This window comes from Pelophylax lessonae, assembly GCF_965119305.1.
Source record: "Pelophylax lessonae genome assembly, chromosome: 10".
In the NCBI taxonomy this organism is placed as follows: domain Eukaryota; kingdom Metazoa; phylum Chordata; class Amphibia; order Anura; family Ranidae; genus Pelophylax; species Pelophylax lessonae.
Genome location: NC_138777.1, coordinates 27,395,960 through 27,423,334, shown reverse-complemented (window position 1 = coordinate 27,423,334; position 27,375 = coordinate 27,395,960). Strand labels below are relative to the sequence as shown.

At 45.9% G+C, this 27,375-nt stretch overlaps 2 protein-coding genes across 2 annotated transcripts in view; both read left to right on the top strand.

Moving 5' to 3' along the window:
* RAG2 (recombination activating 2) overlaps positions 1–27,375 on the top strand; it is a gene marked incomplete at its 5' end in the record, with an annotated part of 350,031 nt that overhangs the window by 154,693 nt on the left and 167,963 nt on the right. The window lies entirely within an intron of this gene.
* The window catches only part of TRAF6 (TNF receptor associated factor 6), a 57,336-nt gene that overhangs the window by 16,218 nt on the left and 13,743 nt on the right, over positions 1–27,375 (top strand). Inside the window, exons 2-3 of the mRNA XM_082269805.1 lie at positions 17,675–18,002; positions 25,101–25,251. Of these exons, the coding sequence (XP_082125931.1) occupies positions 17,707–18,002; positions 25,101–25,251 (447 nt within the window). The 5' untranslated portion in view covers positions 17,675–17,706. The remainder of the gene's footprint in view (positions 1–17,674; positions 18,003–25,100; positions 25,252–27,375) is intronic.

Genomic DNA, 27,375 nt, shown 5'->3' with positions numbered 1-27,375 from the left:
TATGTCTGTGTACAGTATAGTATGCACTCAATACTTGGTCGGGGCTTTGAAGCGTCACACTGGACCTCATGCAACTTGGATTCTGTGCCTCTCCACTCCTCCTCCAGACTCTGGGACCTTTATTTGCAAATTAAATGCAAAATGTTCCACAGTCCTCCTCTCTACTGCTGAGATGGGGGCGCAGAGACAAGCCTCTCCATGACTTCTTGTAGAAGCACAGGATCTGGTGGAGGAGTTCTATCCTCCTCTCTGCTGCCGACTGCTCAGACAAGGTGGGGGCGGAGACGAAGGGGGTGGCACAATAAATGGCCTGGTGGAGCCTTGTATGTTTGACACAGGTGCTCTATAGTATTTCCCTTCACTCCTTCCTTGGCTGCTACATAAAAGGAGGTGAAGGGAGGTGAGAGGAGCTGGGCCAGCACAGTAATTCGACAATCCTAGAAGAGTTGAGGGCTTTGATGTGCCAGGAGAGGGGGAGACGTGCAAGGGAATTGACAGGTTCATTGTAAGTGACTAAAAATAGTGTATATTTAAAGGGAAAACACTGCAAGTAAACATTCAAAATGCAGTTTTTAAGCTGATGACCGGGTCTCTGTCTACATACATAATCCCAGAGACGTGTATTATCAATCTATAACATGGAGCTATATAGTGATCTATAGCTGGGGGCTGGTAACTGATTAACTCACAAAGGGACATTTAGCCCTAATAAAAGGTAGAGAGTCCTGATAGTCTGCTTGCCTGCTGACAGCTGACATCATAAATTCCCAGAATTCCAATAGGAAAGGAAATGGGTCATGGAAATTCCCAGCGATGTGTAGCCGGGGTCCCGCACATGTCAGTCGTACTCTGGCCAGACCAAGCGCTCGTCCCTCGTCAGGTTGATGTAAGTACAGATCTATTCTTCTGTTTTCTGTCTCCAGCAGGGAAATGTCTGCAGTCTGATCAAGGAGGAAAAACTAGAATTAGTTTTCTTCATATCCTTTATTCTGTATTAAAGGACCACTCCTCCCTGAAATCAGCTTTATGTTTAAGGCGGATGCTGAACCGAGTGGGAGACCTAAAAACTCAAACGGTGTCCCCGAAATGAGTTTTTAGGTCTCCCACTCTGTATTCGTAATTAGTTTAATATCCAGAAGTGAGGCTTTCTATGGGTGGAAGCGGGGTTGGTGAATTATTTGATTATTGCATGTATTTATATGGTGGCAGCACTTAGTGTACATTCCCATCAGTCCCTGCTGTCAAGTCACTTACTCAATCTAAGGTCCCCCATCTCACATACTAGGCTGGAGCCAATGACACTACCAGCATGTCTTTGGAGTGTGGGAGGAAACCAGAGTACCCGGGAGGAAACCCACACAAGGAGAACATGCAAACTCCATGCATGACAAATTGGGCTTTTATTTGGTGGTAAATTGTAGCGGATATCTCCTGATTTTTTTTTTTTTTTTTTTTTTAGTTTTGTTTATTTATTTAGTTTTGTTTGTTTATTTTTTTAGTTTTGTTTATTTTTTTAGTTTTGTTTTTGTTTATTTTTTTGTTTTGTTTATTTTTTTAGTTTTGTTTGTTTTATTTTTTTTAAGTTTTGTTTGTTTATTTTTTTTAGTTTTGTTTGTTTATTTTTTTAGTTTTGTTTTATTTTTTAGTTTTTTTGTTTATTTTTTTTAGTTTTTGTTTGTTTATTTAATTTTATTTTTTTTATTTTTTTTAGTTTTGTTTGTTTATTTTTTTAAAGAAAAACTGGCCCAAAATGGTAAAAAAAAAAAAAAAAAAAATTTAACCACTTTAGCCCCGGAAGATTTTGCTGCTCAATGACCAGGCCACTTTTTTTCAACTTGGCACTGCACGAATTTAACTGACAATTGTGTGGTCATGCAACGCTGTACCCAAAAAAATGTTACGTCCTTTTTTCCCCCACAAACAGCTTTCTTTTGGTGGTATTTGATCACCTCTGCGCTTTTTATTTTTTGCGTTATTAATAAAAAAAAGCAAAAATTTTGTGAAAAATTGACATTTTTTACTTTGACTATTAAAAAATATCCAATATATTCAATTTTTGTCATATATTTAGGCCAAAATCTATTTAGCTACAAGAAAATTATCAATGAGTGTATTTTTATCCGCTTTAAGACCAGAAGATTTTACCCCATTCCTGACCAGGCCATATTTTGCGATTCGGCACTGCGTTATTTTTAACGGACAATTGCACGGTCGTGCGAGGCTGTACCCAATTAAATTAAATTAAATTTACGCCTTTTTTTCCCCCACAAATGGAGATTTCTTTTGGTGGTATTTGATCTGTGCGATTTTTAATTTTTGAAAAAAAAGAGCGACAATTTTGAAAAAAAAAACAATATTTTTCACCTGCTGATATATATTATTCCCCCCAAAAAAAATATGTACCAATCAAAATTTTTTAACACTTTAGGCCAATTTTTTTCTGCTACATATTTTTGGTAAAAAAAAAAATCGCAATAAGCGTATTTTGATTGGTTTCGCAAAAGTTATCGTGTTTGCTAACTACAGGAAAGACTAAGCCTCCGTTCACATTAGGTCGCTCCGACTTAGGGGGCGACCTGTGAAGTCGCGTGACTTCGGCGCGACTTGCACGGACTTCACATAATGGAAGCCAATGCAAATCGCTCCAGGTCGCCCCAAAGTAGTACAGGACCCTTTTTCTAAGTCGGAGCGACTTGTGTCGCTCCTATTAGAACCGGTCCTGTACTACTCAATGGACCCGACGGTACACGACTTGCCAGGCTGGCCAAGTCGCCTGACAAGTCGTATTAGTGTGAACCGGCACTTATGTCATTTTTTATTGTTTTTTTTTTTATTTATTTTTGCTGGACTGCGACATTGTGGTGGACAGATCGGACCCCTAACTGACATTTTTGACACTTTTGGGGGGACCAGTGACATTACTGCAGTAATCAGTGCTATAAATGTGCACTGTTACTGTAATAATGACACTGGCAGGGAAGGGGTTTACACTGTTGGTGATCAAGGGGTTAAATGTATGCCTCATGCTTACTGACGTGTGTGGGGGGTTCTGTGACACAGATCGCAGGTTCAGCTATGCTGAATCCTGTGATCTCCTCCTGTCTGTCACAGAGAAGATCCGCCTGCTTTGTTTACATAAGCAGGCGGGTCTTCTCACACTTTCCCCGACAATCGAGGAAGAGAGGCAGCGATTGCAGCCTCTCCTCCTCCGGCCCGACTCCCACTGTGTCTAAACACAGCGGGAGCGAGCCTCCGGCGGCGCGCCCGCGTGCCGCCGAGACCACTCGGAGTCCAGCGATTGTAGGTCTACGTCGCTGAACCCAGGGGTGCCGCAGTAGCAGCACAGTGAGCGGTCTTAAAGTGGTTAACTTCCATTTATATTTCTTGCTACTATAATTTACCACCAAAGAACAGCCCAAAATAAATTCTCCTGCTCCTGAAGATTGCAGTGATACCATATATCATTTTTTTTTTATCCTGCCTAAAACAAACGGACACTGACACTATTCTTCTTTTTTTTTTTTTTTTTTTTTTAAATTCTACCCAATATATGCCAACTGTGACCTTTGACCCCGACCGTGAACCTAACAGTAACCCTGGTAAACCTTGATCTTTTTTTTTTTTTTTACTTTTTTTATTCTTTTATTTTGAATTTTTATTTTATTTTGACACAGTCACCAGCTCTCTGCTCAGGGAGCTCTGAGAACTGAGCGATCAGCGGTGTTTGAGACTGCAATGTAAACGCTTTAAAAATGCAGTGCTTTATGCTGGTTTCTCCCGTAAAAGAACGCAAAGCTCATGTGAAAAAACACACCTGGATAGGTGTGAACCAGACCAAGTTTTAGGTATTAACCAAATTTAACCCAAGACCTCCCTCCCTCAACCCCGGACCTTCCTCCCTCAACCCCGGACCTTCCTCCCTCAACCCCGGACCTTCCTCCCTCAACCCCGGACCTTCCTCCCTCAACCCCGGACCTTCCTCCCTCAACCCCGGACCTTCCTCCCTCAACCCCGGACCTTACCTCCCTGAACCCCAGACCTTACCTCCCTGAACCCCAGACCTTACCTCCCTGAACCCCAGACCTTACCTCCCTGAACCCCAGACCTTACCTCCCTGAACCCCAGACCTTACCTCCCTGAACCCCAGACCTTACCTCCCTGAACCCCAGACCTTACCTCCCTGAACCCCAGACCTTACCTCCCTGAACCCCAGACCTTACCTCCCTGAACCCCAGACCTTACCTCCCTGAACCCCAGACCTTACCTCCCTCAACCCCAGACCTTACCTCCCTCAACCCCAGACCTTACCTCCCTCAACCCCAGACCTCCCTCAACCCCAGACCTCCCTTGGACCTCCCTCCCTCAACCCCGGACCTCCCTCCCTCAACCCCCTGACCTCCCTCCCTGAACCTCAGGCCTCCCTCCCTTAACCCCGGACCTACCTCCCTTAACCCCGGACCTACCTCCCTTAACCCCGGACCTACCTCCCTCAACCCCAGACCTCCCTCCCTCAACCCCAGACCTCCCTCCCTCAACCCCAGACCTCCCTCCCTTAACCCCAGACCTCCCTCCCTTAACCCCAGACCTCCCTCCCTCAACCCCAGACCTCCCTCCCTCAACCCCAGACCTCCCTCCCTCAACCCCAGACCTCCCTCCCTCAACCCCAGACCTCCCTCCCTCAACCCCGGACCTCCCTCTCTCAACCCCGGACCTCCCTCTCTCAACCCCGGACCTCCCTCTCTCAACCCCGGACCTCCCTCTCTCAACCCCGGACCTCCCTCTCTCAACCCCGGACCTCCCTCTCTCAACCCCGGACCTCCCTCTCTCAACCCCGGACCTCCCTCTCTCAACCCCGGACCTCCCTCTCTCAACCCCGGACCTCCCTCTCTCAACCCCGGACCTCCCTCCCTCAACCCCGGACCTCCCTCCCTCAACCCCGGACCTCCCTCCCTCAACCCCGGACCTCCCTCCCTCAACCCCGGACCTCCCTCCCTCAACCCCGGACCTCCCTCCCTCAACCCCGGACCTCCCTCCCTCAACCCCGGACCTCCCTCCCTCAACCCCGGACCTCCCTCCCTCAACCCCGGACCTCCCTCCCTCAACCCCGGACCTCCCTCCCTCAACCCCGGACCTCCCTCCCTCAACCCCAGACCTCCCTCCCTTAACCCCAGACCTCCCTCCCCTCCCTCCCTTAACCCCAGACCTCCCTCCCTTTACCCCAGACCTCCCTCCCTCAACCATAGACCTCCCTCCCTCAACCATAGACCTCCCTCCCTCAACCCCAGACCTCCCTCCCTCAACCCCAGACCTCCCTCCCCTCCTTCCTTTAACCTCAGACCTCCCTCCCTTAACCTCAGACCTCCTTCCCTTAACCCTAGGCCTCCCTCCCTCAACCTCAGACCTACCTCCCTCGACCCCTCCCCCCTCCTGCCTCCCTCAACCCCCCCCCCCCTTAAGTTTTACATTTCTGCACTGCACTGGGCCTATTAATTCAGCTACATCTTTGTCTTTATTTGAAGTGACATTGAAGTAATTTTTTTTTTAAATCTGCTGACAAGTGTAGTTTTTATAGCAGAAGAGTCCAACAATCTCTTCTGTCATAAATGGTTCCTCCTGCCTCTCAGCTGCATTGCACATGTGCAGCTCAGGGGACATGTATAGAAGGGGTATGTATAGAAGGGGTGTTGAAAATAATTGCAGCACTGATGCATTGCGGGTCAGACGTTCGGGATTCTGCATCGATGCTGAGAGTCTGCCAAATGTATTGCCGATGACGTCATCCAGCAAACACCGAGGCAGAGTCTGCCTGGTGACCAAACTCCGCTCCCCTCCCCTTCCAGATGGACACTGGTGCAGAAAGTCAGCTGATGAGCTGACAGCCAGTAGAGTGAAGGGGGAGGAGCTCAAGCAGACCCCACGTCAGCAGAGGGATCACTGGAGGCACCAGAAGGGAGAAGAGAAGCACAGGCACACAGAGAATGGAGGAGGGGGAATCGACTGACACTCAAAGTAAGTGAGTGGTAGTGTCACTGATCTCATTCCTCCACCACCATCACTCTGTCTGATCTTATCCCGCCACCACCATCCCTCTGCCTGATCTCATCTCTCCCACCACCATCCCTCTACCTGATCTCATCTCTCCCACCACCATTCCTCTGCCTGATCTCATCTCTCCCACCACCATTCCTCTGCCTGATCTCATCTCTCCCACCACCATTCCTCTGCCTGATCTCATCTCTCTCACCACCATCCCTCTGCCTGATCTCATCTCTCCCACCACCATCCCTCTGCCTGATCTCATCTCTCCCACCACCATTCCTCTGCCTGATCTCATCTCTCCCACCACCATCCCTCTGCCTGATCTCATCTCTCCCACCACCATCCCTCTGCCTGATCTCATCTCTCTCACCACCATTCCTCTACCTGATCTCATCTCTCCCACGACCATCCCTCTGCCTGATCTCATCTCTCCCACCACCATTCCTCTGCCTGATCTCATCTCTCCCACCACCATCCCTCTGCCTGATCTCATCTCTCCCACCACCAACCCTCTACCTGATCCCATTCCTCCCACCACCATCCCTCTACCTGATCCCATTCCTCCCACCACCATCCCTCTACCTGATCCCATTCCTCCCCACCACCATCCCTCTACCTGGTTTCATTCCTCCCTACCACCATCCCTCTACCCGATTTCATTCCTCCCCACCACCATCCCTCTACCCGATTTCATTCCTCCCCACCACCATCCCTCTGCCTGATCTCATTCCTCCCCACCACCATCCCTCTACCTGATCCCATTCCTCCCCACCACCATCTCTCTGCCTGATCTCCTCTCTCTCACCACCATCCCTCTGCCTGATCTCATCTCTCCCACCACCATTCCTCTGCCTGATCTCATCTTTCCCACCACCATCCCTCTACCTGATCCCATTCCTCCCCCCCACTATCCCTCTACCTGATCCCATTACTCCCCACCACCATCCCTCTGCCTGATCTCATCTCTCTCATCACCATTCCTCTGCCTGATCTCCTCTCTCTCACCACCATTCCTCTGCCTGATCTCCTCTCTCTCACCACCATTCCTCTGCCTGATCTCATCTCTCTCACCACCATCCCTCTGCCTGATCTCATCTCTCCCACCACCATCCCTCTGCCTGATCTCATCTCTCCCACCACCATCCCTCTACTTGATCCCATTCCTCCCCACCACTATCCCTCTGCCTGATCTCATCTCTCCCACCACCATCCCTCTACTTGATCCCATTCCTCCCCACCACCATCCCTCTGCCTGATCTCATCTCTCTCACCACCATTCCTCTGCCTGATCTCATCTCTCTCACCACCATTCCTCTGCCTGATCACATCTCTCCCACCACCATTCCTCTGCCTGATCCCATTCCTCCCAGCACCATCCCTCTACCTGATCCCATTCCTCCCCACCACTATCCCTCTGCCTGATCTCATCTCTCCCAGCACCATTCCTCTACCTGATCCCATTCCTCCCCACCACCATCCCTCTGCCTGATCCCATTCCTCCCCACCAACATCCCTCTACTTGATCCCATTGCTCCCCACCACCATCCTTCTACTTGATCCCATTGCTCCCCACCACCATCCCTCTGCCTGATCCCATTCCTCCCCACCAACATCCCTCTACTTGATCCCATTGCTCCCCACCACCATCCTTCTACTTGATCCCATTGCTCCCCACCACCATACCTCTGCCTGATCCCATTCCTCCACACCACCAGTCCTCTGTCACTTATATTTTGTGCAATTGGGACAGAAACACATTTCAGGTCTTTGTTAAAACAATCTGCTGAGCAACCCAGAACTAGTTTGTGAGAGTCAGTCTATTCCACATTTTCACAGCTCTTACGGCAAAGAAGCCTTTCTGTTTTTCCTCTAGATGTAAAGAATGCCCCTTTGTTCTCTGTAATGAACTGGAATTGAATAACTTGAAGCCCTCTTTTCGTATGGTTATGAGAGTTACCCTCCCCCAATAGGACACTGCGCTAAGAGCAAATGACAATAAAAAAAAATGGAGTTCTGACTGTTTGAATTTTTGAATAAAAAACGTGGGCATTAATTGTGATGCATTGCAGAATCAAATCGTTCTTCGGATCGTCAGCAAATCAGACGATAGGGGGCACATGTAAGTTAAAAAAAAAAAAAAGGGAGGGCGGGGGGAAGTTAATAACGATTTAAGATAACAAGGTAAAACATATCAATGTGTTTTTTTTTTTTTTCTTTAGGTGATATTGGCTAGCAAAAATGTATTTTTGATTCATCCACGGATAAAGAAAACTTATACAAATGCACTTTTTTCTACTTTGATCAGTGTTAGTTTAAATAATTTCTACTATAAAAAAAAAAAAATTAAAACCGTAAAATCTTCGCTTAGGGTTAATTAGGGATTATAATGTTAAATAATAGAGGCGCACCGGATGGAAATTTGGTACCAAAAAATGCAGGATGCTCTTGGCTGAAAATGACAGTTTTTAAAAAATATATATATTTTCATATAGAATTGTATTGTATTCAACTTTTTTAATTAAACCAATTGTATACCCTAATGGAAAAAAATATAAAAATCTGCAAGACCATGGCATATTGTCAATGGCATATTATGAAATACCTTAGAACGAAGCCTTCGCAGCGGCGCGAGGTCACCGCTGAGGGGGCTAACATGTCTCCCGGCCTTTCTCCTGGGTTCGGAGCCGCGATGACATCACTCCTACGCATGCGAACGGGAGCCCTAGGTTTTAGCAAGATATGCCGGACCTTTGGAGCGCATGGCGCTGCTGACATCAGCGGCTGCATGCAGGGTGAATATCTTCTAAACTCTACACATTTTTATTTTTTCTAGGCTTACCTGTAGGTAAAAATAACAAAGCGGGTATACAACTGCTTTAATATCATGTAATTAATTTAATATGAAATTATCAGCACCTTTTTAGTTCAAAAGAAAAATGCATCCCCTTTAAATTCTATGTCTTCACACTTTGGTCCATTGCCGCTTCCGTTGTGGTGTTAAAAAAACTTGCTTGCTGCATTTTTGGATTTTTTATGGATTTGAGCACAGGTCTGTCAGATCCAAAATATCGATGGGCGGGGTGCTGGAGACATTTAAATAGGGATGCACCGAATATTCGGCGGCCGAACATTATTCGGCCAAAAATAGAGAAAATAGCACTTTCGGCGTTCGGCCGAATAAGTCAAAAGGCCGAATAATTTTGAGCCGAACAATGTCAGCTTCCGCCCTGACCGCTCACCTTCCTCATTGCGGCTCGCGGCTCCCTTCTCACACGCCGCCGGTGTCCTGTCCGGCCGCGAGTAGGGGGGTGTGACGTCACGCGCGCGTCCCGCCCCCTGCTCCTGACTGCGGCTCCTTCACACTAGGTCCACGCCCCGCCCCCCTGTTCGCGGCTTTTGGCTCTGGCTGCAGTTCAGGTATGTGATGTGGAGCTGAGCACATTTGGGGGAGAATACGGTAGCTGCACAAGCATTAGTGTTCAGACTGCCATATGTTGTTGCCACTTGCCATGCTCATTACATTAGAGTGCCCTATAAAGTGCCCCTTAAAAAAAAAAAAAAAGAAAAAAAATGTGCCCAATAGAGTGCTCCCTTGACATAAAATGTGGCCATCAGCGTGCCCCTTATTTTATGCTAAGGGACATGCTGATGAGCATATTTTATGTTAAGGGGCACTCTGATGGGCATATTTTATGTTAAGGGGCACGCTAATGGGCATATTTGATGTTAAGAGCAACGCTGATTTAAATGTTTTGTTTTGCCCATCAGAGTGCCCCCTAACATAAAATGTGCCCATCAGCGTGCCCCCTAAAAATTGGCAAAATAAATGGTAAAAATGCGAAACACCGCATTCGGTATTTGGCCTTCGGCCAAGCATTTCATTATTATTCGGCTTCGGCTTCGGCCAAGAATTTCATTTCGGTGCATCCCTACATTTAAAGGATAACTCCACTTTTGTGGGAGCAAGACGGCAAATAGAAAAATAATGAAGTGTATATAATTGTGACACGTTACATTGTAATTGAATGTTATTAACCTCTTCTGGACCGGAAGGATTTTCCCCCTTAATGACCAGGCGCCATATTTTGCAATTCAGCACTGCGTTACTTTAACTGACAATTGCGTGGTTGTGCGACACTGTACCTAAATTTAATTGATGTCCTTTTTTTCCCCACAAATATTTTCATCATTTTAGGCCAATTTGTATTCTGCTACATATTTTTGGTAAAAAAAAAAATCCCAATAAGCGTATTTTGATTGGTTTGCGCAAAAGTTATCGCGTCTACAAACTAGGGGGAAGATTTATGTTATATATATCTATAATCTATGTGTGTGTGTATATATGTGTGTATGTATGTGTGTATATATATATATATATATATATATACAGTACAGACCAAACGTTTGGACACACCTTCTCATTCAAATAGTTTTCTTTATTTTCATGACTATGAAAATTGTAGAGTCACACTTCAAGAGGAAGTCATCTGAAATGGTTTTCACTTCACAGGTGTGCCCTGTCAGGTTTAATAAGTGTGATTTCTTGCCTTATAAATGGGGTTGGGACCATCAGTTGTGTTGTGCAGAAGTCAGGTGGATACACAGCTGATAGTCCTACTGAATAGAATCAGGGCTGTCTTTAACACAGGGCAAAAGGGGCAGCTGCCCCGGGTCTAGTCATTGTTGTGGGGCCCAAAGCAGCTGCCCCTTGAGCCCCCAAATAGTTAAGTGGATTCAAGAGGGCCCAAGAAAATTTTTGCCCAGGGTCCAATCAAGAATAAAGACGGCCCTGGTTTGAATTTGTATTATAGCAAGAAAAAAGCAGCTAAGTACAGGAAAACGAGTGGCAGAAGAGACTTGTTTGGGCTAAAGAACACAAGGAATGGACATTAGACCAGTGGAAATCTGTGCTTTGGTCTGAGGAGTCCAAATTTGAGATCTTTGGTTCCAACCACCGTGTCTTTGTGCGACGCAGAAAAGGTGAACGGATGGACTCTACATGCCTGGTTCCCACCGTGAAGCATGGTGGAGGAGGTGTGATGATGTGGGGGTGCTTTGCTGGTGACACTGTTGGGGATTTATTCAAAATTGAAGGCATACTGAACCAGCATGGCTACCACAGCATCTTGCAGCGGCATGCTATTCCATCCGGTTTGCGTTTAGTTGGACCATCATTTATTTTTCAACAGGACAATGACCCCAAACACACCTCCAGGCTGTGTAAGGGCTGTTTGACCAAGAAGAAGAGTGATGGGGTGCTGCGTCAGATGACCTGGCCTCCACAGTCACCGGACCTGAACCCAATCCAGATGGTTTGGGGTGAGCTGGACCGCAGAGTGAAGGCAAAAGGGCCAACAAGTGCTGAGCATCTCTGGGAACTCCTTCAAGACTGTTGGAAGACCATTTCAGGTGACTACCTCTTGAAGCTCATCAAGAGAATGCCAAGAGTGTGCAGAGCAGTAATCAAAGCAAAAGGTGGCTACTATTAAGAACCTAGAATATGACATATTTTCAGTGGTTTCACACTTTTTTGTTATGTATGTAATTCCACATGTGTTAATTCATAGTTTTGATGCCTTCGGTGTGAATCTACAATTTTCATAGTCATGAAGATAAAGAAAACTATTTGAATGAGAAGGTGTGTCCAAACTTTTGGTCTGTACTGTGATATATATATATATATATATAGTGTGTGTGTGTATATGTATATAATATATATACATACATACACACATATATATATATATATATATATATATATTTTTTTTTTTTTTTTGTAATGGCGGCAATCGGTGATTTATAGTGGGACTGCGACGTTTCGGCGGACAGATTGGACCCCTAACTGACATTTTTGGGGAGAACAGTGACATTACTACACTACACTGTTACTGTAATAATGACACTGGCAGGGAAGGGGTTAACCCAGGGGTGATCAAAGGGTTTAATGTGAGCCTAGTGGAGTGTTTTCTAACTGTGGGGGGATGGGCTTGCAATCTTAACACATAGAAGGATCACAGGGGCTCTGTGTTGATTCCAGAGAGAACACCGGTCTGCTGTGTTTACAACAGCATATATATGGAGAGAGGTTGGGACTTTGAATGAGGTTACAACTAACCATTGTACCTCCATCCCTGTAATCAAGAACAAAGAGAGAAAGGGTTGGGACTTTGAGTGAGGCATATAACTAAGTCTGATTGTAAAACAGAGTCAGGGAAGTAAAAAAATAAATCTCCATTTTAATAGGTACAACACATGGTGACAATGTTAAAACATGTAAAAATGCAGGCTAACATACATAAATAATGTCAGTCTGACCAAAGAGTGTGCAGTGTGTCAAATGATCTAAATGCTGAATTCCAAAGTCAAGTAAGGAAATGGTTGAGACAGACATATGTAAATGGTATTTGAATATTGTTCATAAAGATTGCATCCTGTAATGCTCTACGCGTTTCGTTTCCACACTAGTCAGGAGCAGAAGCAATCGTTTATCAAAAAATAATATGAATATCAAAAGATATGTCAAAGTGTCTAGTAGTATCATCACCAGGGCATGGCAATGTCTGTCACAATTGGTTGCCTACTTACTAGTTGGTTCAGACTGTCGCCACATGGGGCTATGAAGAAAGGTACTCAAAAACCGTCTACCCCGGGAACTGAGGGAGCGGTACTATGCGCTTGTGGGGGTAGAAAAGTGGAAGTGTAGGATAGTTGTCATCGCCATGGGAGGAAACCACAGCCTCAGCTAGTAATCCAATATAGTTCCTGAAAATATATATAATGAGGCGAGTATATTCATGTATCAAAGGTAAGATTTTATGGAGTATGCTGTAAATACGTACCATGCATGGTGAGGCTGGGAATAGGTGCCAAACACAGGAGGAGAAAAAGACTAAAACTAGAGGAAAATGGTTTAACCTTAAAATATGTTAGGGTTTCTTTACTGTCAGAGCAGTAAGGATGTGGAATTCTCTTCCACAAGCGGTGGTATCAGCAGGGAGCATCGATAGTTTCAAAAAACTATTAGATGGGCACCTTAAAGACCACAACATACAGGGGTATACAATGTACGGTTAACGGCAAACACACACACACACATCATAGGTTGAACCAGGGCCGGTGCTACCTGTAAGCCGCCTAGGGCGCAAATTAGCAAAGGGCGCCGGCATGCTGCATCCGGAATCAGTAAAGGACCACCGGCCGGTGCGGCACTCCTCATGCTATGCCCCGCCTGAGTGCTACATAGCCATGCTATGTGAGGGCTCCAGCATCACCGAAATTCTCATATTATTCAATGCTTTCCTATGGGGAGGTCTAATGCGAGTGCGCGGCCATTGCCGCGCATGCGCATTAGGTCTCCCCCGTCGACATCAGCCGGCGGGGGAGACCTAATGCGCATGCACGGCAAAGGAAAGTAGGTGGAGCCTGACCCAGCGCCGAGGTAAGTCACTGAAGGAGTTTTAACCCCTTCAGCAACTTTGGATGGGGGCTGGGAGGGAGAGGGGCACTACAGGGTCCTGCAGTGCCAGGAAAACTAATATGTTTTCCAGGGGGCGGCAATTTTTATTTTACCTAGGGAGGCAAAAATCCTTGCACCGGCCCTGGGTTGAACTGGATGGACTGATGTCTTTTTTCAACCTCACAAACTATGTAACTATGAGAGAGCACATGGGCTGAACAAGGAGTGAATCTGTGCAAAGGGATGTAGTGGTGTGAGACTACAAAAATGAAATAAGTGCAGTGAACATGGTGGGGTGGGAAAATAGTACCAAAAAATAACCACTGGGGTGGCAGAGAGGAAAGAAGTAGAGTGGTGATGGCATGGCACAGGTGATGGTATAGGCATGGTACAGGCATGGCACAGGTCATGGTACAGGCATGGCACAGGTCATGGTACAGGCATGGCACAGGAGATAGTATAGGCATAGCAAGGGTGATGGTATAGGCATGGCACAGTATATACAGGCATGGCACAGTATTTACAGGTAAGGCACAGTAGGTATAGGCATGGCACAGTATGTACAGGCATGGCACAGGAGATGCAGTGCTGGGGGCATGGTACAAGAGAATGTCATGTACCATGCCCACAGCACTGCATGAGGAAATGCAGGGGCTGTGGAGGAGTCTCCCTTACCTTTCGGTGAGGCACCTTTAATTCAAAAATCCCGGCGCCAATACGCCACCGCAAATGCATCCAATGCTCGGGAAAACCCATACACAATCGGCTATTCCCGGGCATGTGGCACATGTGCCGTAAGACGTCGACGCCGGGCGGCGCCATTTTTAAAAAGACACTAAGACAGTGACTCGAGTATAAGCCGAGGGGGGCATTTTCAGCATGAAAAAACATGCTGAAAATCTCGGGTTCTACTCGAGTATATACGGTACCTTCCTTCATAGCCCCATGTGGCGACAGTCTGAACCAACTAGTAAGTAGACCACCAATTGTGACAGACATTGCCATGCCCTGGCGATGATAATACTAGACACTTTGACATATCTTTTGATATTCATATTATTTTTTGATAGATAAAACGATTGCTTCTGCTCCTGACGAGTGTGGAAAGACGAAACGCGTACAGCATTACAGGATGCAACTCTTTATGAACAGGAGCGCTCCCGCAAACCGCCGTACAGATGCGGCGATTCGTGGGAACCTGCCAACTTGCCGCAGCTGGTCGGCAACTGGTAACAAATGACCTTTCCTTTTCAATCCGCAGTGCTGTAATTTTCTGTAAAATGCAATATGGCTACCTGGAGGTACACAGATGGTATACAGCACGGCCCCCCCAGAAATGTCACTTCCTGCTCATGTGATTGGCTGAATGATTTTTCCCAGAAGTCTGCACTAAGTTACAAGTCAGATTTTGGGCATCCTCTGCAACAAAAATGTCATTTTTTATGAGATGCTCATGAGGGAAATCAAATCTTAAGGGATTCAGACCCTGCCTTTTTGGTGAGTAGAACCCTGCACTTGCGGAAGCTGATTGCTAATTATAAAATCACTCCCATTTACCTTCATTTTCCATATGGGCATAGAGAAACAATCAGCTATTTCTTCAGAATAACAAAAGGTAGGAATAGATAAGCCAAGCCATACATAGTAACAAGGTGTTGTAATATTTTCCAAGCTTTGATGACATTTTTAGGTCAGGCTGATCTTGTGCACATACATCTAATAAAATCATTCGAAACTATTTACATTTCTTTTTATGGTACATTTTTCAATGCATTTTAGCGGTCACAGGTGGTTTACAGCAGTAATGACGCAGAACGTGCTTCATAAATCCCCTGGAATGGCTGTAAACTTGAACACTATATGAAGTAGGCTACAGGTCTTTCTCAATGCGGAACTCCCTGCATAAACCTCTTCATTTACATATATTCCTCTATAGACACAAAGGATAAAAGACCACCTTATATGCACTAAATGCATAGGTGTGTGCAGGGGGTGTGTCAGGTGTGCCTGGACACACACAAATCACTGCGTGAGATGCCAATTCCCCCTATTGCACGGCTTAACCTCACGTGGACGCCCCCTAGAGCTCCTGGCCTCCCTCCTCTTCCCCCCGGCTCCTGCAGGGAGGATGATTCAGAATGAAGAGCGGGGGAAACGGCTATCAGATATGTAATTTACCGTCCCCTTCCTTTTCTTAATGAACACACTCACTGTGTTCATTCATAACTGAAGCATAAGAAACTGTTTACTATGCTTCAGTTTGTGAATGAACAAGAGGCTGCTCAGCACAGAGCACTTCCCATTCATTCACTGTACAGTGCAGCTGGGGCTGCAGAGAAAGGCAAGGCATGTGTGCTTGAGCTTTGGGGTGCACACCCTAATGCAATAGACTGCGCACACTTATGACTAAATACGTTTACAAAGCCAGACATGACTTTGTAAAGGTAGCAGTGACATCATCACTGGGCTGTACATCTCCTGTGCAGAGAGCAGAGCTGAGGGAGGGGCCCAGCAGGCTCCACCTACTACAGGCTTCCTGCAGAACACTAGAGGGGGGCGGAGATCAGATTAGTCACCAGGACCAGGAGAGAGCAGAGCTGTGGGAGGGGCAGAGCAGACTCCACCCACCAAAGGCTGTCAGCAGAACATTACAGGAGGGGGCGGAGACGAGACCGGTCGCCCTGCAGAAGGAGAGAGCGGCAGTGACATATATATATATATGTATATATATATATATATATATACACACATATATATATATATATATATATATATATTGCAGTTTGCAAGTGGTTTACCGCAGTTATGGCTGAAGCGATCAGCCATAGCCCCCGTATTTTTCTTTTTTTTCAGTCGCGGCTGGCTTTCTCTACACAGAGATGAAAACTGAACTTGAAAATGAAACTACTACGGTGTGTTTTTTTTAAATTTTTTTGAAGATGGTTAATGGGTAGACCAAGCTGGGATACTGCACTCTAGGAAACCAAGCCTTCAAGAAGGGAGGTAGTATAGCCTTGTCTCGCTCTGCCCTCTTCCTCCGTCTTGCTCTAATATCGTAATATCGCGTGGCATAAAAAATTGCAACTACCACTATTTAATTCTCTAGGGCAGGGATCCTCAAACTACGGCCCTCCAGCTGTTGTGGAACTACACATCCCATGAGGCATTGTAAAACTCTGACATTCACATACATGACTAGGCATTATGGGAATTGTAGTTCCTGAACAACTGGAGGGCCATAGTTTGAAGACCCCTTGCTCTAGGGTGTCTGCTTTCAGAAAATATATAACATTTTGGGGGTTTTATGTAATCTTCAGGCCTAAAATGATTTTTTTAAGCTTTAAAGCGGTAGTATCCCCTTTGCAAAAAAAATAATGATAAACTTTTCAGGACAACGGCATAATGTGCTAGCACATTATGACATAGCTTAAAACGAAGAGCCCCCCCCCCCCCCCCGTGCTGAGTGGGTCAAATTGGAGGGGTTTCATAATTATCTATCGGCTGTGGCAGCTGCAGAGCACTAATGTGGAAATCTGCTGGGCCTGCATCCCTGTGTTCCTATTAGAAGTATTTCACCAAAAATGACATTGTTGTTGCAGGGGATGCCCTAAATCTGACTTGTATCTTAGGCAGACTTCTGGGAAAATTGGTGAGCCAATCACACGAGCAGGAAATTATGTTTTTGGGGTGTGGTCAGTATACATTCTGTGTACAGAACAGCTCCAGGCGGCCATATTGCATTGCATTTTCAGAAAATTACAACAGCTGCAGATTGAAAAGGAAAGGTAATTTTTAAAAGCATTCAATGCAATATGATTTGTGTCACAATTGTATACGTTATATTGTTTTTTCTTTATTTGCTATTTTTTTTTCCCCCATGAAAGTGGAGTTACCCTTTAAAGCAACGCAGTGCCGTATCGGAAAAAATGGCCTGATCAGACCTACCAGAGCTGAAGTGGTTAATTAAAAATAAAACTAAACAGTGAAATTAACCCAATTTGTTTGTATAATGTGAAAGATGATGTCACACCAAGAATTGTGATCTTTATTCTAAGCAAAGAAATTGTGATTCTCATTTTATCCAGAATGGTGCAGCTCTAGATGCCAGTAAAAAATGTCTTTCAGGATAAGCAGTATATTTGATGATTGTTGATTAATTTTATGTATTTCCTCTCTCAGATGGTGGCGGGGCTCCCAGCTGTCCGTCTACTATGAGCATAATGAACTCCAGGAGCTTCGAGGCGGCCGACTCGGACGACGCCTGCTGCGGAGCTATGGCAGCTTGCTGCATGAACACCAAGGATGATGTCATCAGCCCCTCCGTGGAAACTCCCAGCGGAAACCCATCCAGCCTGGTCATGGAGGAGACTCAAGGCTACGACGTCGAGTTTGACCCTCCGCTGGAGAGCAAATACGAGTGTCCCATCTGCCTCATGGCGCTGCGGGAGCCGCTGCAGACCCCCTGCGGGCACCGCTTCTGTAAGGCCTGCATCATAAAGTCTATAAGGTGGGCAGTCACTATCACACAGCTTCTTGTCAGCTCTTCTTCTGTACTTCACATGAATACCTTGTTTAGGCTTCTTATAGACCTTGCTTACCATGCTTGATAAGATCGGGTGAAAACAGATAGGCGGTCCATTTTCACCCGATTTCCCCATAGAGGAGAGCAGGACTCTGTCTCCGCTCTGCACAGTGAGGATCAACGGACGGATCCCCCACTGAGCAAAGCTGAGTTCACCATGGAACCACCCGTGTGAAAGGACGCTAAAGCTCCGTACACACGATCAGATTATCGAACAATCTGTCGTCCGTTTTTTGTGGCATGCTACTGATGTGGAAAGTGAAGAGGTTATTTTCATTCGAATTTTCCTGTACGACAGAATTCTACTTCAGAAGTGATGTCCGTTAATTATGAAGAGCGTCTGCAATCGCTTGATTTATTCTCCCTGGAGAAGAGACGCCTGAGGGGGGACATGATAGCAATTTACAAATATCTCAATGGGGATCTCAGCTTAGAAAAAAAGCTGTTCAATCGAAGGGATTGCATGAGGACTCGAGGGCATACAATGCGATTAGAGGAGAAGCGTTTTAACCTCAGGCAACGTGGGGGGTTCTTTACTGTTAGGGCTACAAGATTGTGGAATTCTCTACCACAAGAGGTGGTTTCTGCGGGAAGTATGGTGACTTCCAAAAGACTATTAGACGTACATCTCAGGGATCAGAACATTCAGGGGTATGAGAGATGATTACGGCCACACACACCTACACAGGTTGAACTGGATGGACTATTGTCTTTATTCAACCTCACCTACTATGTAACTATGTCATGTGTTGGATTGCTTTGTATGTGTTCTTTCTCTCTGAGCATGTCTAGTCTTGCTCTCAAGATTTTTTTTTTCCGTCGAAAACTGCACTAATGAGAGGAAAATCGGATGTTGTGTTGGCGGACGATAAAATTTTTATAGCCTGCGCATCAGGATTTTTTCGGCCGAAAAGTCGGATTCGGCTGTCGAAAGCACCATACTAACAATTCCGAAAATCGGCAGATCGGTCGTCGGACGAAATTTCCCTTCAGATTTTCTTATCGTGTGTACGAGGCTTTAGGCTCCTTTCACACGGGCGTGCGCCCCCGACGAAGTCTGTTTTGCTCAGTGGGGGATTGATCCGCCGATCCTCGCTGAGCAAGTGGATGACAGGTTTGTCTCTGTTCTGTGTGCAGAGACAGAGCTGTCAGATCCCCGCTCTCCTCTATGGGAGAATCAGATGAGAACGGACCGCCTGTCCATTTTCATCCGACCGATCCTCCACCAGGGATCCTCAAACTACGGCCCTCCAGCTGTTGCGGAACTACACATCCCATGAGGCATTGTAAAACTCTGACATTCACAGACATGACTGGGCATGATGGGATTTGTAGTTCCTTAACAACTGGAGGGCCATAGTTTGAAGACCCCTGCGACGGATGGAAAATAGGGTTTCCATCCGTCCGGATTTAAAGGACAGGATCGGATAGCAGCGGGTGTCAGCGGCGATGTCTCCACTGACACCCGCCGCTCTATAGGGTTGCATGGAGCATCCGATCCAGTCCACCTAAAAAACTGAGGATCGGACCGCCCGTGTGAAAGGACCCCTTACTGTTTGTACAGCCAGCAATTACATTTTGGGGTTGATTTACAAAAACTGGAAAGTGCAAAATCTGGTGCAGCTGTGCAGAGAAACTAATCAGCTTCCAGGTTTTATTGTCAAAGCTTAACCACTTGCAGACCGCTGCAAATACATATACTGCGGCGGTCAGCCCCCCCTGGGCAAAGTGACGTATCGCTACGTCACTCCTCCGCGAGCCAACAGGGGGCAAGCGCGCGCCGCCAGAGGCGCGCTCCCGCCCCCACTCGTTCATCCTTGCGCGAGTGACCGGCGGCTCCGATGTCCGCCGGCCACTCGCGATCTCCCGCTGGAGAGGGAGAAAGGCAGGCGGCTGATGTAAACAAAGCCGCCTGTCATTCTCCCTGGTGTAACTGCAGAGATCATACGATCCTGCTATGTAGGATCGTATGTCTCTGTGGTTACATCAAAAGCCACACCCCTTTACAGTTAGAAGCACGCCCCTAGGGACACACTTAACCCCTGGATCTCTAATAAAGATAACCCATTCCCTGCCACTGTCATTTTTACAGTAACAGTGCATATGTATAGCACTGATTACTGTAGTAATGTCACTGGTACCCTCAAAGGTGTCAAAAATGGCAGTCAAGGGTCCGATCTGTCCGCTGCAAAGTTGCAGTCCCGCAAAAAAAAAAAATCGCAGCTCGCCGCCATTACTAGTTAAAAAAAAAAAACAATAAAAATGACATAAATCTTTCCAGTAGTTAGTAAACGCAATAACTTTTGCGCAAACCAATCAAAATACGCTTATTGTGATTTTTCTTTCACCTAAAATATGTAGCAAAAAACAAATTGGCCTAAAATGTTAAAAGAAAAATATTTTTACATTTTTTTGGGGGGAATTTCATATAAAAAAATGTGAAAAATATTGTTGTTTTTTCAAAATTGTCGCTCTTTTTTTTGTTTATAGCGCAAAAAGTAAAAATTGCAGAGGTGAGCAAATACCACCAAAAGAAAGTTCTGTTTGTGGGAAAAAAAAGGACGTCAATTTCATTTGGGTACAGCGTCGCACGACGGCACAATTGTCCGTTAAAGTCACGCAGTGCTGAATCACAAAATAGGCCCTCGTCTTTGAGCAGCCAAATCCTCCGTGGTTAATTGAACAAGCTGAAGTTAGAAGCTGATTGGCTCCCATGCACCAGAATTTGCACTCTCCAGTTTTAGTAAATCTCCCCCCAATGTATGTAAAATGATGATCACACTGTTACTAATGCTAAACACAGAGCCTCAGTCCCACAAAGAAGCCGGCCTATAGGAGAAGCAGTGTGGCGTTTTGGTTTCCACTCGTCTGTCACCACTGAGCGCTGCTGGCGAGATGCAGGAAATGTGTAGGAAACGCTCGCTGTAAATCTTCTCACCCCTCCCTGACGCTCAGAGAGGAAGCCGGTGAGATGAACGACTTTCCATAGTTCATCGTTCGGCTTTTTTTTTTTTTTTTTCCATCAGCCGTTTCAGAACCTGTTTGATCCTTTCTCTGCCACCGGCGTTATTACTAATTATTCTGTTGGCCAAAAAAATCTTCCCTCCCTTTCTTTTCCTTGCACATCCTGTTTGTGCGGATTGTCGTATGGATTCTATAACCCGCTTTCCTGGCCTGACTTACCCTGTTATTACATGTTTACCTTAGCAGAGATGTAATCCGTTCCATAATGTATAATGACATCTTACTGGGGGGAGGGGGAACAAATGTCATTTTAATGGGGAACAAATAGCATCTATTTTTTTTTTTCTAGCTATATAAATAGAGAGATTTTACTAAAACTTGTTCTCCAGGCAGATAGAAATGCTTGTCTACACTTGCCTTGACTTTAACGCACATTAAAACCCCACAGGTGTTTCTGATGCTTTTTTTTTTTTTTTTTTTAAGCTTTAATTAAACTTACAAGTAATGAGTTTCTGTTTGTTTTAAAGGAGCCCAGTAGTGCCCCAGCTCAGCAGATCCCCAGATCATTAGTACCGTTCTGCTGATCCCCCGCTCAGTAGTAACCCCCAGCTTTGCTGATCCCCCACTCAGTAGAAACCCCAGCTTTGCTGATCCCCCACTCAGTAGAAACCCCAGCTTTGCTGATCCCCCGCTCAGTAATAACCCCCAGCTTTGTTGATCCCCCACTCGGTAGTAACCCCCAGCTCTGCTGATCCCCCCGCTCAGTAGAAACCCCCAGCTAAGTTGATCCCACACTCAGTAGTAACCCCCTGTGCTGCTGATTCCCCACACAGTAGTAACCCCCAGCTCTGCTGATCCCCCGCTCAGTAATAACCCCCAGCTTTGCTGATCCCCCACTCGGTAGTAACCCCCAGCTTTGCTGATCCCCCCACTCGGTAGTAACCCCCAGCTCTGCTGATCCCCCGCTCAGTAGAAACCCCCAGCTAAGTTGATCCCACACTCAGTAGTAACCCCCTGTGCTGCTGGTCCCCCACACAGTAGTAACCCCCAGCTCTGCTGATCCCCCCCCCCGCTCAGTAGAAACCCCCAGCTAAGTTGATCTCACACTCAGTAGTGACCCCCCTATGCTGCTGATTCCCCACTCAGTAGTAACCCCCAGCTCTGCTGATCCCACACTCAGTAGTAACCCCCTGTGCTGCTGATTCCCCACACAGTAGTAAACCCCAGCTCTGCTGATCCCCCACTCGGTAGTAACCCCTAGCTCTGCTGATCCCCCACTCAGTACTAACCCCCAGCTTTGCTGATCCCCCACTCGGTAGTAACCCCAGCTCTGCTGATCCCCCCCGCTCAGTAGTAACCCTCAGCTCTGCTGATCCCCCACTCGGTAGTAACCCCCTGTGCTGCTGATTCCCCACACAGTAGTAACCCCCAGCTCTGCTGATCCCCCACTCGGTAGTAACCCCCAGCTTTGCTGATCCCCCACTCAGTAGTAACCCCCAGCTCTGCTGATCCCCTGCTCAGTAGAAACCCCCAGCTAAGTTGATCCCACACTCAGTAGTAACCCCCTGTGCTGCTTATTCCCTACACAGTAGTAACCCCCAGCTCTGCTGATCCCACACTCAGTAGTAACCCCCTGTGCTGCTCATTCCCCACACAGTAGTAACCCCCAGCTCTGCTGATCCCCCCTCGGTAGTAACCCCCAGCTCTGCTGATCCCCCCCCCTCGGTAGTAACCCCCAGCTCTGCTGATCCCCCCGCTCAGTAGAAATCCCCAGCTAAGTTGATCCCACACTCAGTAACCCCCTGTGCTGCTGATTCCCCACACAGTAGTAACCCCCAGCTCTGTTGATCCCCTGCTCAATAGTAACCCCCAGCTCTGCCGATCCCCCCGCTCAGTAGAAACCCCCAACTAAGTTGATCCCACACTCAGTAGTAACCCCCTGTGCTGCCGATTCCCCACACAGTAGTAACCTCCAGCTCTGCTGGTCCCCACTCGGTAGAAACACCCAGCTCTGCTGATCCCCCACTGGGTATAACCCCCAGCTCTGCTAATCCCCCACTTGAACTGGATGAACTGGTGTCTATTTTTCAACCTCACCAACTATGTATGTAACTATGTAAGAGGATCATGGTCATACTTCCCTTTTAAGAACTCTGACAAACCGGTAGAAGTTCCTCTTTAAAGAGATATCAATGATTACAGAGCTGCAGTATTGTGTTTCTTTTATACCAGCCTGGAGTTCAGCTCTATGCGGACGATCGTCCTATCCTGGGTAATGAGAGGTGTAGGGGAATCTCTGGGTCAGCTGCTCTTTTAGTGATTTATTGATTGACAAAGGAATTCACCTTACAGAGGCACCTTAATATGAAGTGTCACTTCCTCATGTATTTGTAAATTATTGCATTCATTTCTCTGTTTTATTAAAATTTAGAAATCAGAATGAATACCTTAAAGAGGTAGTATACTCCGCTTTTTAATGTTTACCTACAGGTAAGTCCATAATAATAATACCTGTAGGTAAAATTAATATCTCCTAAACCTGACACCAGCGGGGGATGCATATGCGTATCTTGCCAGACCTTCAGAGCTCCTTGCCGGCTCCTTGCCAGAAAGTGAACTCCCGCATGCGCGGGAGTGACGTCATCGTGGTTCTGGACACTCACATCGCCGGAGCCGAGGGAAGATGTCAGCTCCCTCAGCCGTGTCCGGGCGACCGTGTGGGGGCTTCGTTCTAAGGTAAGTATTTCATAATGTGCTAGTATGCGATGCATACTAGCACATTATGCCATTGTCCTGCAGGGTTTTTTTTTTTCTTTTTTTGCACAGGGGATACAACCGCTTTAACTGCTTTAAGGACTGCCCGCCGCAGTTGTACTGCGGCATGGAGCCGCTCCTGTGCGAACCGCCGCAACTATACGTCGGTCGCGAGCAGGAGGCTAGGGGGCGAGCGTGCCGCCAGTGGCGCGCTCCCGCCCCTGCTTGTCAGCGGGGAAGCCGCTGCAGCAGGCAGGTGGCTCAGATTGCCGCTTGACACCCGCAATCGTTCCCGGCTGAGAGATAACAACGGTCTGCTGTTGTAAACACAGCTGACCGTTCTTCTCTCTGGAATGATCATAGAGCCCATGTGATCCTTCTATATAGGATCACATGTCTCTATGGTAATTTCAGAAGCCACACCCCCCCACAGTTAGGATCAATCCCCTAGGCTCACATTTAACCCCTTGATCACCCACTGGGTTAACCCCTTCCCTGCCAGTGTCATTATAACAGTAACAGTGCATATTTTTAGCACTGATTACTGCAGTAATGTCACTGGTCCCCCCCAAAAGTGTCAAAAATGTCAGTTAGGGGTCCGATCTGTCCGCCGCAATGTCGCAGTCCCGCAAAAAATCGCAGATTGCCGCCATTACTGGTAAAAAAAACAATAAAATTACATAAATATTTCCCGTAGTTTGCAGACGCAATAACTTTTGTGCAAACCAATCAATTTTTTTATTTTACCAGAAATATGTAGCAGAAAACAAATTGACCTAAAATGTTAAAAAATTTTGATTTTTTTACATTTTTTTGGGGGGGGGAATGTCATATAGCAGAATGTGAAAAATTTTTTTTTTTTTTTCAAAATTATCTCTTTTTTTTGTTTACAGCGCAAAAAATAAAAATCATTATGCACTGTTTCACATTGTTTTTTTTATTAATCGACCATCAAGATTTTAGATATTTTATCACTTGTTGCACTTTTTAATTGATATCAATATTTTAGATATATTGTATCACTTGTTGCACTTTAGTTACATATTTAATGGAAGTGGCGCAGCACTTTTTTTTTTTTTTTTGTTATTATATCAGAATTAATACCCGTTCCTTGCTAACTAGCATGGCTGAGCATAGGAAATATATATATTTTTTTTAATGTGTCTGATGGTGGGAGGGATGGGAGGCTATAAAATCTATCGAAGTGGAGATGTTGTAAATCCCTGCAGGATTTATAGGTGCTGTATAAAGGATATCAATGAAGTGATTTGCTTATCTAATGCCTTGCTGTGTTTTTATTTTCAGAGACGCCGGGCCAAAGTGTCCTGTGGATAACGATCTTCTCTTAGAGCACCAGCTATTCCCGGATAATTTTGCCAAAAGAGAAATCCTTTCATTGATGGTGAAATGTCCCAACCAAGATTGCTCGACCAAGATGGAGCTTAGGAAACTGGAGGTGAGCAAAACGATCAGATCAGTTCTGTCCTACTGTACTGACTTGTGGTTGGTTGTAGAAAATCCTAGTCTTTCCCTTTTGTATATCCCTAAATCTGTTTGATGTAATTGCTTTAGGCTCCATTCACACCTGAGCGTTCTGAATGGCGGGCAAAATCACGGTGCAATCGGGGTGCCATTAAGTAGTAATGGCATCGGAGACCTGTCATGTGTTTTGCAGCAATTCTGAATCGCCGAGATTCTGCTCGTGATTCAGAATTGCAACAAAACACATGACAGGTTTCCGATGCCATTACTAATTAAAGAGGTTGTAAACCCAATTTTTTTTTTTTTTTTTTCATCCTGAAAGAGGAACACATAATGAGCTAGTATGCATCGCATACTAGCTCATTATGAAATACTTACCTTAGAATGAGCCCCCACTGTGCCGCCTTTATGACGGGCGACATGTCTTCCGGGATCGCGGCATCCGGTCATCTGATTGGCTGGAGCCGCGGTGACGTCACTCCCGCGCACGCGCGCGGGAGCTGACGGTCACGGCACGGGGCTCTGAACTAACGGCACCAGCGGCCGTTCCTTCAGAGCGCATGCGCCAGTGACGTCACTGGCTGCATGTAAGGTAAATATCTCCTAAACGGTACATGTTTAGAAGATATTTACAGTACCTATAGGTAAGCCTTATCATAGGATCACCTATAGGTACAAGTGTCAGAGGAGGGTTTACTTCCTCTTTAACCACTTAAGCCCCAGGCCTTGTTCGAACACTTTTTGTTTACAAGTTAAAATTAGTTTTAATTTTTTCCTAGAAAACTACTTAGAACCCCCAAACATTATATATATATATATATATATATATATATATATATATATATATATATATATATATATATATATATATATATATTTTTTAGCAAAGACTCTGGAGAATAAAATGTCGGTCATTGCAATATTTTTTGTCACGCGATATTTGCGCAGCAGTCTTTAAAACGCAATTTTTTGGGAAAAATTACGAAAAATCACGTTTCACTGCATTTAAAAAATACTAAACAGTAAAGTTAGCCCATTTTTTTAATATATTGTGAAAGATGATGTCACGTCGAGTAAATAGATACCCAACATGTTACGGTTTAAAATTGCCCACACCCGTGGAATGTCGACAAACTACGGTCAATAGAAATCTCAATAGGCGACGCTTTATAATTTTTTAACGGTTACCAGTTTAGAGTTATTGTGTAGCTCTTTTTTTTAAATTATTGCCCACGCTCTGGCGATTGTGGCGATACCTCACATGTGTGGTTTGAACAGCGATTTCATTTGTGACTCGGCTTCCGTATACGTTTTCTTTCATGCGCAAGCTAACAGGGCGGCTAAATTTTTTTTTTATTTTTTTTTTTTTTCCTATTTATTTAATTTTTTTTTTTTTAACTTTATTACAGGTTTTTTTTAAAAAAAAATAAAATCTGATCACTTTTATTGCTGTCACAAGCAATGTAAACATCCCTTGTGACACCAATATGTAGTGATAGGTACTCTTTATGGAGGGATCGAGGGTCTAAAAGACCCCAAACCCCTCCAGTACACTTTCATGTATGCAAAACACCGAAAATGGCATTTTTGCATACAGCTGCTTTTTAAATCTACAGCCTTTTGCAGCAGAGTAACCCGGAAGTGACGTCATGGACGCCGCCTCCGGGTTAAGTCATCGGAGACCCGATCGAAGCCGCTTCCGGCTTAGATCAGGACTCCATCCAGCCGGCTGGGTGCTCGGGTCTCCCGGTGGGATGGGAGGCCCAGGCAAAGTCACGGAAGGCGGCGGGAGGGAGGGGGGGTCGTCCCTTCCCGCTCACCCGGGTAACGATCGATCGGCTCCCGAGCCGCATCGGTCGTTACCGATGGAAAGCCGACCGTCGGCTCTAAACCACGGTATCGGGATGGTGCCTCTAGCTAGAGGCATCATCCCGGTATAACCCTGCAAAGTCTGCCGACGTATATATACGTCACTTTGCGGTAAGTGGTTAATGGCACCCCAATTGTACTGTGATTTTGCCCGCTATTCAGAACGCCCAGGGGTGAATGGAGCCTTAAAGTGGAACTACAGGCGGTCCCCGGGTTACAAATATCCGAC